The following is a 12421-nucleotide window of genomic DNA, read 5'->3' on the forward strand; positions in this document are numbered from 1 at the left end:
GTGGGTTTGGGGTCACTCCCACCTCCTGACGTTGCTTCTCTGGTCTCTTGCAGGTTCACTGGGATGAATTTGCCCGCTCCTGTGATCAGCAGTAAAAATTGGCTGCGGCTCCACTTCACCTCCGACGGCAACCACAGGCAGAAGGGCTTCAGCGCCCAGTACCAAGGTAAAGAGAGAAAGAAATAAACGCCCTTGGCCAGCCTCACCCATCCCAGCTTTCCCAGGAATCCACAGCTGCCTCCCTGCGTGATCCTGCTGCTGCTCTGGTGCCTTGGGAGGGCTGAGCTGGAACAGGGACTGGACAGAGCTGGAGAATAAAGTGGATATTTATTGAAAGGCCTTTAGGGTGCACCTTGGGCAGGACAAGAGCCTGGGCAGGGCTGCGCCCAAGGTGGAACCAAAATGGACAAATGGTCATGAAATCTCACACTTTCATAAGTTTTGGTCTGTTTGCACATTGGTGTTTCGTTGTCCAGTTCCAGCTCCAGGTTGTGCAGTCCCATCCTTTGGGCTGAACACTTGTCCCAGCTGTCCTTGGTGTGCAGCAGGAGCAGGATTTGTTTTGTGTCCCTGCTGTGTGCAGAGAGCTGAGTGACCCTGAGTGTGAGCTCAGAGCTGCACCTGGGCAGCGCAGAACCTGAAACACAGCAAAGATAAAACCTGAGGCATCAGTTCCAGCTGAAGTCCCCCAAGCTTGGGTTTCGTAGGAAATCCCAGACTGGTTTGGGTTGGGAGGAACCTTAAAACCCATCCAGTGCCATGGGCAATAACGCCTTCCCCTCTCCCAGTGTCCGGCCTGGCCTTGGACACTTCCAGGGATCCAGGGACAGCTGCAACTTCTCTGGGAATTCCATCCCAGCCCCCTCCTCACCCTGGCAGGAGACAATTCAGGACTGGGATAAAGAGATTTCAGGATTGGGGTGTTGAGGGACAGGAGATCCTTTGGCAGTGAAGCTGCTGCTCCGAGGCTGGGGCAGCTCCTGGTGGGAGCAGAATGGATGGAGTGGATCCCTTGGAAGCATTCCCACCGTTCCCTGTGGTGTCTCTGAAGGAGGTTGTGGGTGCAGAGCCTCTGGAGGCAGCATCCAGGAGAGGCGAAGTGAAGCAGGAGCAGGAATGGCTTCAAGTCCCCTCCCGAGGCTGGGCTCAGGGGAGCTCAGCAGGTTTCTGCTCAAGAGGATTTTGCTGGGGAAAAAGCTCTGGAGAGGAGTCAAGGGAAAGGGAGAGGATTTTCCTTGGATAAATCTGCGAAGCTGCTCCGTTTGGGTGTTCCCAGGTTGTTGTTAGCAGTGCTGTCACGGCCTCAGAACATGAACCGCATCATTATTTAACTTCCCTGCTTTCCTTGAACCTGCAAATGACTTTAAACTGCAGGGAAAAGAAATGAAAAAACCCGTTTTGTTGTCGCTGTGCAGCGCAAATGCCCGGAAAAAGCAGCTTCCCTTTGGATGCCTTTTCCCTGCTGTCAGGATCGCTGCTTTTCTCCAAAGCACCTGTCTGAGTCAGCCCTTCTCCCTCCACAGGAAAGTCAGGATGAATGTTCAAATTCCCCCTGATGAGATAAACGTCAGGGGGTTCTCGTCCTGCGAGCGGCCTTGGCAGAGGGAATGAACTGGGGATTGAGTGCTGAGAAATGAACTCAACTCCCCGTCCCCGAGCCGGAATGGAGGCAGGACCTCGGCCCAGCTGCCAGAGGGGACCTGCCCTCCTTTTTCCTGCTGGCTTTTGTGGGGTTGGGCAGCTTTTTTTCCTGCCTTTCAAATGCTTTAGAAAATAAAAAGGCAAAACAACCAGCCAAGCAATAAAAGCTCCCGGGTGTGAAGGGAGAGGTGTCTGCAGGCAGCGGGATCTGTAGGACGGGAGATGCTGATACTTTAAAAACCTCCCCGTAACCCTTTCCACCTGGCCTGGACATAAATATTTCACTGGAGATAAATCCCTACAAAAACAGGCCGTGTAATTCCAGGGGAAGCACCGCAGCTGGAATGCATTTTTCATCAGGAGAGCTGAATCGGGATGGGCCAGGAGCAGGGGAGGGAGGCTTTAGGGCCGCTCTCCTTTGCCGTCTGTTTTCCACAGACGTGTCTGCACATCATTTATGAACCCCCCGTGTCCTCTGGGACGGGGTCTGGCTTTGCTGATAATCTATAAGAAAACAATTTCCCTTCCAGCTTGTTTAAATTGATCCCGAGTTTTGCAGAACACCTTCTCTCTCTGTTCCCTCTCCGCTCTCCCTAATCCGTGCCCTCATTTGGAAACCACTTTAGGAATGTAAAAGCAAGGTTAGATGCAATCAGGCTGTGGAGAGAGGGTTTTTTGTTGCTGTTGAATACAGCAGATTCGTTTTGTTCCTTTCCTGGGCGAGTTAAATATTTCCCCCTTCCCTTTTCCCTTTCATTAAGGCCAATCTTGATTTTTGCAAACTCTTTTTCCCCATTCCCCGTGTAAGGAAGTCAAAGGGACTGGGAGAAATCCATGCATAGGATTTTTTAAATACATTTTTTTAATATTTCCTCCCTATCCCGTCTCCCCAAAAAGGTGGAAGAAAATACTTTAAAAGTGTTTTAATCAGGTGAGGCGGCAGCACCTCGGGTGTCCCTCCCCATCAGAGGGGCTGGAAAGGCAGGGCTGGAATTGGAGAGATGGGAATGCTGCCCCTCTCTGCACGCATTTTATGGCAGAACTCGGCTCCCTAATTGCTCTGGAGCTGATTGTTACCAACACGTAATTGCAGCTTTTATCGATCTCCCTTTCCCTCCGGGAGGAAGATAAATGGGATGAGCTCCAGCCGGGAGCAGGGCAGATCCCAGCAGAGCTGCCTCCGGCAGGGAAGGGCTGGGGAATTCTGCTGCACACGAGTGTCGTTGTAGGACACGAGAGAGAGATGGGAGACTCCAAGAGCAGAGAAAAAAGGTTTTATTGTCTAATTCTTACACCTTTTATGAGGTGTTCCCATACAGACCCAACGTGATCGGTGAACAGGAACGACACCTCTCTGATCCCAACCAGGGAAACAGCAAAACACCACCTGGAGAAGGATTGTTTTGGGAAAGGGGAGTGGTTTTGCCAAGGTTGTTTTGAGAAGAAGCTTTCTTGAGAAGTTTTTCCTTGGAGAAAAAGTTAGCAGCTTCCAGCAGGCCAAAATCTCTCGGGCCCAGAAATACCAGGCCCACACATGAGAGACACATACGTGGCTTTGTGAGGGGGTCTTGGAATGGGTTGGGTTGGCAGGGATCTTAAATCCCATCAAGTTCCACCCCTCCTGTGGGCAGCCACCTCCCAGGGTGCTCCCAGCCCCGTCCATGGCTTTGATGGAGAGGTCTGTCCATGGGTGGGCCACAGTTTGGATGGATCTTCCCCTCCTCATCCTGCATCTCCCACCTCTCATCTTGGATCTCCCACTCTTTATCCCTATCTCCCATTCCTCTTCATCCTGGATCTTCCCCTCCTCATCTTGGATCTTCTACTCTTTATCGTGGCTCTTCCACTCTTCATCCTTATCTCCCGTTCCTCTTCCTGGATCTCCCACTCCTCATCCTGGATTTTCCTCTCCTCATCTTAGATCTTCTCCTTTCCATCTTGGATCTTCCCCTCTTCACCCTGGATCTCCCACTCCTCGTCCTGGATCACACCTTGGGTTCCACGGGGATTTTTAGCTCCTGCTGTGTGACTCGTGGAGTCTCCTGGGCAATCCTGGGCAGCTCCGGTGCTTGTGCAGGCTCCGATTCCCAAAGATCCATTGCTCGGGCTGCCAAAAGAGGGATTTTTCCAAAGAGTTGTGTTTGAGAGGGTTTCTCTTCACCTCCAAGGAAAACCCCTGTGAGCCTCCTGCTGTATCCCAGGGGCTGCTGGATTATCCCAGCAGGAGGGAGAGATCCAGGCAGGATCAGGATTTCACAGCAATTCCCCCGACAAGGAGAGCAGAGCTTCACAGGATAGATTTTTTTTTTTTTTTTTTTCTTCCTGTTGCTGCTGCTGAAACGCTGTTTTCCAAATTAATAATAAATAAATGTCTGCTTAAATTCTCATTTTGAGCAACAAGAAGCGGTTTAAAAGGAGCAGCCCGGCCTGCCTGCCGTGCTGGCAGAGCTTTGTAATGTCATCTCTCAAATCTGACAGGATGCTGAGTATTCCATTAGATCTGTTGGATGTGTGTGAGCAGCAAAACCCTCCAGAAAACAGGAGTTTCTGTTCATCCAATTATCCTGACACAGTCCTTTGTAGTGCTGCGCCACGTTCCAATTTACAAACAAAGTAGATCTTCAAATACCGGGTTTTTGAGGGCAGGGAGCGGGAGAATCGTTCCTGTTTGTTTAATTAAAAAGAAGCTCAAAACAAGTGGCGCTTTACCGTGCCCGGTTCTGATCCAAACGGAGCCATTTGTAAAGTGTGACTTCCATCATTAGGGCTCCAAAGTGAGGGATGAGGAGGAGAGGACGCAGCCGTCCCTCTTTTTCAATTTATTTATCAATTTATTGATTGATATTTATCTTTATCAATTCTCCTGGAAAGGGACATGATGAAGTTCGGGCAGGAGATGCTTCCTGGGGCTGCAGCTCGGGCTCTGAATTTTGGGATTGGTGTTGGGTGTCTGGTGCTTGTTGGGAGCCAGGTTTTCCGTCAGGAGCGGGGCGTTTGCGTTGGGTGAGGTCTGGCAGGGATGGCTCGGGGAGAACCTTGCTTAGAAACGTGTCCCTGAAAAATTTCCAGGCCTGGGCGTGTCCAAATGATGAACCCCTGGAATGGTTTGGGTTGGAAAAGACTTGAAAATTCCTCTCCTTCCACCCCCTGCCACCTTCCTCTGCCTTCTCCTGGATTCGGGATGTTCAGCACCGGGGAAATCCCTGCAGGCTGCTGTGTCCTGATGGAAAATTTGACCTTTCCAAGGATGTCTGATCCCATCCCTGGTGCCACCCTCGGCTCTGGTGGGGTTCACCGGTGCTTGGGAATCTTTGCTTGGCCTCTAAATTCCCTTTCTCGTGCACAAATCATCCGAGCTGAGCTTTTGTTTGCGTGGAGGGTGGAACCATTCCCAGGGGCTGGATGAGGGGATGTGCACTGGGAAGCTTTGGGGAATACAAAAAATGGGGATTATTTTATAAAGCTGCTCCTTCAGTGATCGTGCCCCAAAGCACAACCACAGGGCAGCGACTTCGAGGCTGCAGGGTCCCAGCTGGCATCCTTGGAAAATTCAAATCCAAACCCAAATTCAGCCTTGGAAACGTGGAACTGCCTGGGTTTTGTTGCCTGGGCGGGAATGTAGGGCTGGGATTGGGGGTTTTCCCTGTGTTTGCTTGGAAAAAGCTGGAGAACCACTGCAGGAAGGTCTGTCGCTGTTTTATTTGAAGCAGAAATAGATTTTTTTACCCAAAAAAAGTGAGTTTTGGTAGCCCCAAGTATTTTTTTTTTTGATCCATTGATAACACATTTATTAAAAAGTTGAGATCAGGCTGGAAATAACCTGTGATTCCCATCCACGTGGACCTTTGGGGCATCCCAAAACCTGCTGCTTTTTTTTTTTTTTCCCCTCGTGCTTCACTTGCAGGTGGATTTGGAGTAAAAAGAAACAAAGAGTTCAATTTGCTTTGACAGCAGCCTGCTGTTAATTAGTTTTCCCTTCTTAAATTAATAATAATAATTTAAAAAAGGCAGCTGCCCTGAACAGATTGAAGCTGGTGAGGAAGACAGGAGCAGCAGCTTTTCCTCATGAATATTTTCCAGCTAATGCAGCGCTGAGTTTGAAGTTACTGCTGCTTTATTTAAAGTGAAAGCCGAAAGCTGTGAGGAAATGATGAGTGAAAAGCTGCACCCAGCTTTTCAAAGCACCACCTCAGGTGAGCTTCAAGGAGCCTCTCCCTGCCCGAGCCTCCTGCAGCAGCTGTGCCGAACAGGGGGGTTTTAAGCTCAAAATTAAAAACCCCCTCGTTAGTTACATGGGTAGTTTTTCTCGGCAGCTTTGTCTTGGGAATGTGCTAATTTAGGGATGAAAAGGCTGACAAGATGAAGAGCACGGGGAGAAGGGTTTGAAGTGGGAGATGGGCTGGGCTTCAGGAAAAGGCTCCCAAAAAGAGTGATTTGGGCTCTGAGTTATCCCAATTCCTGCCAGTGGGGGCTGGGATTGTCCCAATTCCTGCCTCTGGAGACTGGAATTATCCTAGTTCTTGCAGTGGAGGCTCTTTTCCCCCAGTTCCCGCCTCTGGAGGCCGGAATTATCCTGGATCCAGGTGTTTGTGCTGCTCCCAGATGGCTCTGCCAGGTGGGGTTTGTGTCAAACCCTCCGGGGTGGAGGGAGCCTCGGCAGCAGCCGCCAAATCCAGAGCAGAAGAACAAATTGCTGCTCCCTGGTGTGGGGAGCCTGTTGGGAGAGGACGGGGCTCTTGGAGATGGGTGGAATTGTTCTTCCCTCTCCTGGTTTTCCTCCTCTTTCGGCGGAGGTTTGGAGCAGGGAGGGAATGGTCACGCTTTGGGAGGTGTGTGGGGCTCCAAGCTGGAAATTCCCTTTGCCAATAACGGGGCTTCGTTTTATTTTCCCTGCTGTTCTCCTGCCCTTTTTTCCTGCTGTTCCTTCACGCCAGCTCTGCAGGTCCCAGGTCATGAGTGCTCCCCTGGAATGGCTCTGCTCTGTAATGGGTTCATGGGATAAATTCCTGCAGCAGAGAAACTGGGGGGGAACCAGCCCAGCATTTTCCTCTCGGCATCCCCGGAGTTCCTTAGAGCTTCCCTTTTGCCTGTCCCCCATTTTTCATGGGTTACAGCGGGATGGGGACCCCATTTTTATTTTGGAATGAAAGCTCTCCAAAGCCCCAACATGGAAAATAAATCCCTGCTGGCGTTGAGGGGTCAGGATGAGCTCCCTGATCCCGACAGGAAGGATGCACGGTGTGGGCGATTCATGTTTTTCTTTTTAAAATGGAAACTTCAAAGCCCCTGGAGCTCAGCTGAACCTTTTCCTCATCTTTCCTTCGTTTCCCATCCCTGCAGTCAAGAAGCAGATGGAGCTGAAGTCCAGAGGGGTGAAGCTCATGCCCAGCAAGGACAACAACCAGAAGACATCTGTGTGTAAGTTTGTTTTATTTTTTTTGGCTCTTCCTTCGCTGTCTTTTTGATAACAATCTCCTGGAACATTTCATTGGACTTTCCAGTAATCTCTAAAACTTCGCCACTCTGAGAAGTTTGGGTGCTTTCCCCTCTCTCCCCTCTGCATTTCTGCATCACTCCCTCTGTTCACAAGCATTTACTAACTCCTGGAAAGGGGTGTAGGGGGTTGGACTCTGTGGATTTGGTTGATTTTTATGCTCCAGGCTCGTGGCTTTGGGCTCCTTTTAGCAGGGGAAGCAAAGAATTTTGGGCGTGGGATCAACGTTATCACTGTGAATAAGGAGCAGACATAAGGAACTATGTTAAAAATTATATATATCAGAAAATTTACAGAGGCAGCAGCAGCATCTTCCTTCTCCTGTGTGAGTTTTATTTCGTTTTCCCTGCAGGAAAAAAAAAAATAAATTCATCATTCTGGGTTTGCAATGATTGGTTTTTCAGGTTGTGTTTAGTGGTTGGTGTGTCAGGGGCAGAACGTCTGGGGTCACCTCTGGCAGGTGGGAAATCGTTCGTCTTTCCATCGGGCTCTTCCCAAATCAGGAGCAGTTTTGTCCCTGAATCCCCAAAATGGGATCTGACTTGGAGTTCATATTTTACATGGAATCAAACAGGAGCAGGATGTAGCGTTTTTTCCCGAATGGATTTTCGGGGAGAGGCTGGAACTGCTCGTTGCCCCCATCAGGGGGGAGCGGTTTGGACATTTCAGTCGGGTGGATTTGGCGTACGGAATTCAGGAACGTGGATGGGCTGGATCTGAATTGTGGCTCAGTGTCTGTCTGGAGGCAGGAATGTTCCCCTCCCAGCTCCCAGGAGAATTTTTACAAATTTATTTGTGGAGAGAAAGACCCAACAAGGTAAAAAAAAAAACACCAACCCAAAATCTCCAGAGCAGAAAACACTGGGGGCATCTCCAGGGGAAAGTAATTCCATTTTTAAGGAAAACTCTGAGTCCAAGCTGTTCCTGGCTGGGTGATGCCTTCCTTGCCAGGAAGAATTTAATTGGAATAAACATCCCAGTGCACTTAACTGAGTGGGAAATCCAGCTGGAAAACCCCCAGGCTTGGTGTGGAGACAGAGGAGAGTGTTTGGAGTGGGAGGTGTGGTGTCCTGGATTTTGGGGAATGTGCGGAAGGGAGTGATGAAGTCATTGGTTTAATGAAGTATCCTGGTGTTATCAATGCACAGAATTCCCGTTTCTCCTTCCTGGCAGTGGCCTTTGGAGCGGTTTTGCCCGTTTTTAATGCGCTGAGGCTGAGTGGACACAGCTTCCCATTCCAGCAGCTCCTGCCCTGTCCCAGTCCTGCTGCACTTGTGAGGGGGAAAAGCAGGAATTCATTCCCTCTGCCTGGTTTATCCCGTCCCAAGGGGCTCAGAGCTGCCAGTTCAGATTTGGGAGCTCAAATCTTGTCCTGCTGATGGAGGAGAGCTCCGGCTGGAAGTTGTTAAGGTGGAAGAATGGGAATGGTGGCCCCATTCCATGGCCCCTGTCACCCCGTGAACCTCCAGCTCCTTCCCCGTGCCTTGCTCTCTGTCAGCTCTGCATTTTCAGCCCTGGTTATCCCTATCTCCTGCAGCCTTCTGCTCCCACGGAGAACTTCCAGAAGTGCTGATTCCTGAGGAGATGGCACTGGGAAAATTGGGATTTTTTTTTTTTTCCCCAAAGCCTTACCTGCCCTGTTCCCCGCTGGATTTGCAGGGTTGGCCGTTCCCCTTTGTGCTCCCAAACTTCCACGAGCTGAGTCTGCATCGCAGATAATCACACCCGTGGGACGGGCTGGGTAGAGAAATTTCCTATCCCAGGGCAATTCCCAGTTGCTCTGGCTCAGAGACCAGAAATTCAGGAATTCTTGTGTCTCTTGGTAACACTTAAAGCCGTGCCACAAAATCCTAAAATCGTTAAGGCTGGAGAAGACCGAGCGCAACCTTCAAGTCTTTGCTTTCTTTTTGGTTATTCCTACCAGCAATGTTTTCTTTCAGAGTGTTTTTTTTTCACTAAAACCTGGCCTGAAATCCTCCCTGGAGGAATCCATGCTTAAATCCTGCAGGTCTTGCAGAGGGTTTGGGTTTGGGGTTGCCTGCTCAGATTAAAACCTGTGTGTTTCGTGTGGCTGAGTGGAGGCAAAATGTGGTGATGTGACAGCAGGGGAAAAATAAAAATCCATAAAAATACGGAGTTCCGGGGGGGTTGGTGCTGCTTGTGTTTGTTTGGATCCGTAATTGAGCGCCTCGTCCTGCTCACCATCGGTAAAATTATTTGGGAACCTTGCTTTAATCACTTTGGGAGGGAGAAATAACGCTGAAGAGACAAATAACGCGGGTAGAAGAAATGGTTTTAAATTTTAGGTCACGTTTTGGAGGCTGTTTCTGGCACTGAAAGCAGAATGCAAATGTGGATATTCCAGCTCCCAGAAAGAGGGGGAAAATGCGGTGTTTTGGTTATAAAAAACCAGGATCAAAGTGGTTTTTGTGGTGTTTCGGAGAGGCCTTGTGGGGGTCTTGGGAAGGGCTTGGATGAAGGACTGGAAGTTCTGTGCGTGTCCAGCTCGGTCAAAATCTGCTTTGCAAAGTCATTTTGGGGGGGATGGAGCAGTTTTGACGTCCGGGAGTTCTGGATTTTGGGGAGGTGTGAGTGGGGTTTCGTGTCCGTGGTGCTGAGGGACACGGGAGCCACCTGGGGCTTTTGGGGACAAGCTTTGCTTGGGACAGCCTGGAAATGGTCTGGGAGTTGTGGAATTCTGGGAATGCTGTGAACCTGCATCTTCTGAGGGTTAGCAGGTGGGGTATTGGGGCTCAGAATTCTCCAGGTGGAACATTTCCAGCTGGAATTTGGGTTTTTTTCCCCGGTGTCAGGGGCTGGCTGTGCCCTTTTCTCTCTCGGTGTTGCTAAAACTGTGAGTGTTCAGCGTCTGGGTCGGTGTCACCGAGGCTCTGGAGTCACTTAACCCTTCGTTTTTGGGTGCTGCAGGATCTTTGGGGGCTGGAAATGCAGCAGGGACTTCGTTGGGGCGAGCCCACAAGTCAGCTCCTGATTTCTGTAATCATTCCCAGAAGTTTTTGTGGAACTGCTCTGAGCCCTGGTGTGAGCACACAGATTAACCCCTTAAACCCTGCAATTCCTGCTGCAGTCCTTCCCACCCCTCCTTTCACTGGATTTCTCATGCTGGGAAATGCTGGGGGCTTTGTTGGAGTTTTTTTTTTAGGTGCTGCTTGATTTTTGCAGTTCTGAAATTCAGTGAGGAATTGTCCCTTGGGAATCTGTCAGTGAAGCAGTTTTTTTGGGGGGGGGTTGGTTTGGTTTGGTTTTGTTATTTTGGGGTGGTTTTTTTGTTTGTTTGTTTGGTTTGTTTTTGTTTTGTTTTTTGTGGGTTTTTTGTTTGTTTGTTTGTTTGTTTTTAAATTGAGGGAGAGATGGAACCGCAGAAGATTTTAGCCGTGAATTCCAGTGGCAAACTGAACAATCAGAACCGGCTGTCACTGAATTCACGAGGAGAAAGAAATCGAAGAAAAAAATCAGGAGGATGAGGGGATGGAAAAACAAATCCCAGGGTTGGTGAAGAGGGGGGAGAATTCCTGAGCTCCTAATACAGAAATTGAGCAGTTCCTCACAACTTTTGGGATCTGTTGTGTTTCCAGCAGCCTTGAAGGGTTCATTTGGGAGTGGCACAGCCCGGGTGAGGCTTTGGGAAGATGAACACGGCACTGAGAGCCAATTCCCAGCATGACAAATCCAGTTTATAACCTTTGGGCTGTTCTGTTTGTGTTCACAACAAAAGGCAGAGAACAGAAGTTTCTGTGAAGGAGCATCTAATCCATCTCCTCCTTTTCTTTCGCTCTCCTTAAAAGGGAAATTCCCCAGCTCCCAGGATATGGAGATATCTTCCCTCTCCCCCTTGCTCAGCTTTATCTTCCCTGTTCTCTGCTTTATCTACACGTGGTTTTAGGTGTTAATGAATCTCCAGCTAATGAGAGATGAGCTGGGCTTAAAACTCAGCAATGGTTCTGACAAACTCTCCTCCAGGCTTTTCCTGGGGGTTTGGGACCTTGTTTCTTCCCAAAGTTCTGAATCCCAGGCTTCGTTTTTATCCGAAATGTGAAATAATCGCTGGGTGTGACGGCAGTGACCCGGTCTGGGGGGATTTGGACAATGGGAGGAGGGATTTGCTGGGGAAATGTGATTTTTTTTCTCTAAGAAAAAGCTCCCAAGTGCTGGGATGCAGCCCTGGAAGCTGTGGCTGTTGTGTCTGGTCAGGGCGGGGTTTACAGGAGTGTGGGAAATGGATTTGTAGGGAATTCTCAAAGCCTGACAGAGGGCTCACAGAACCTTGTGCACCTGTGTGCAAACCTTGAGATAAAATATGCTGACTTAGAAATTGGACAGACGTTGTTGGGAGAGAAATTGAACCAGAAACAAGTTTCGAATGATGACTTTGCAAATAGACCGGGTACTTTGGAGAAACAGAATATGAAAGATGCGTTGTAGCAACACCCACGTGGGGCATTTTAATAGATAATTGGTTTAGAAGCATTAGCAGCAGTGTGTGGCAAAAAAACCCGCTTAGAATGTATTGGAATTAGGAAATGGAATTGGAATTAGGAAATAGTTTGGCTTCTGTTTGTGAATTGTAACATCTGCGCCGTCTCACCCTTCTCACGAGACTGAAAATGGAATAAAATCTTTTAAAACGCCTCTCAGGAGCCCCGACTCTGGGTCAGAAAAAGGGTTTTTCTGACACAGGAGGAAAATCAGGAATCTGAGCACTTTCCCTCACTCCCACGTGGCCTTGGGACATAAAACCCTCGTTGGGTCCCTGATCCCGAGGTGAATTTTCCTTTGTTTGGAGCTGCCTGTGCACGGGCGTCACCTGTGTGCGTAGGGAGGGAGCCCCAAGGAGGGTGGTGGCACCTGAGGACTTCATTCCAAACTTTTGCTGTCCAAAGCTGGGAGTTGAATTCTTCCTTCACGCTCTGGGATGGTTTGGAATTCTTCTGGGCCAGTGAAAAGTGGCAAAGTTTGGAGCTAGAAAAAAACCGAGGGATGCCAGATGGCTGCTTTGGTGCTGCTGCCTCCCGAGCTTAACGAGGGGTTGTGGACATGGAAAAGTGGGAAGACAGCCCCTCAGGAGGCTGTTTTTCCATGAATCCCTGTCTCTGCCACCTCTGTGCCCTCACACACACTCGGAGCACCAAAGAACCGTGTGGGGAAACAGAGCCATGTGTGGGTACAATCACGGCGGAGAGGGAGGAAAAAGGGGCTCCAAAAGGAAATTCCTGAAAAGGACTTAAAGTGCATCAGAGGATGTGTTAGTGCTGAGGGGAAGCTGGA

The 12421-nt window shown here is 49.5% G+C and overlaps 1 protein-coding gene across 1 annotated transcript in view; it reads left to right on the top strand.

Moving 5' to 3' along the window:
- The window catches only part of CSMD2 (CUB and Sushi multiple domains 2), a 242166-nt gene that overhangs the window by 114583 nt on the left and 115162 nt on the right, over positions 1 to 12421 (top strand). The window contains exons 7-8 of the mRNA XM_040085973.1: positions 54 to 166; positions 6982 to 7059. Of these exons, the coding sequence (XP_039941907.1) occupies positions 54 to 166; positions 6982 to 7059 (191 nt within the window). The remainder of the gene's footprint in view (positions 1 to 53; positions 167 to 6981; positions 7060 to 12421) is intronic.

This window comes from Hirundo rustica, chromosome 25 (genome assembly GCF_015227805.2).
Source record: "Hirundo rustica isolate bHirRus1 chromosome 25, bHirRus1.pri.v3, whole genome shotgun sequence".
Taxonomy (NCBI): domain Eukaryota; kingdom Metazoa; phylum Chordata; class Aves; order Passeriformes; family Hirundinidae; genus Hirundo; species Hirundo rustica.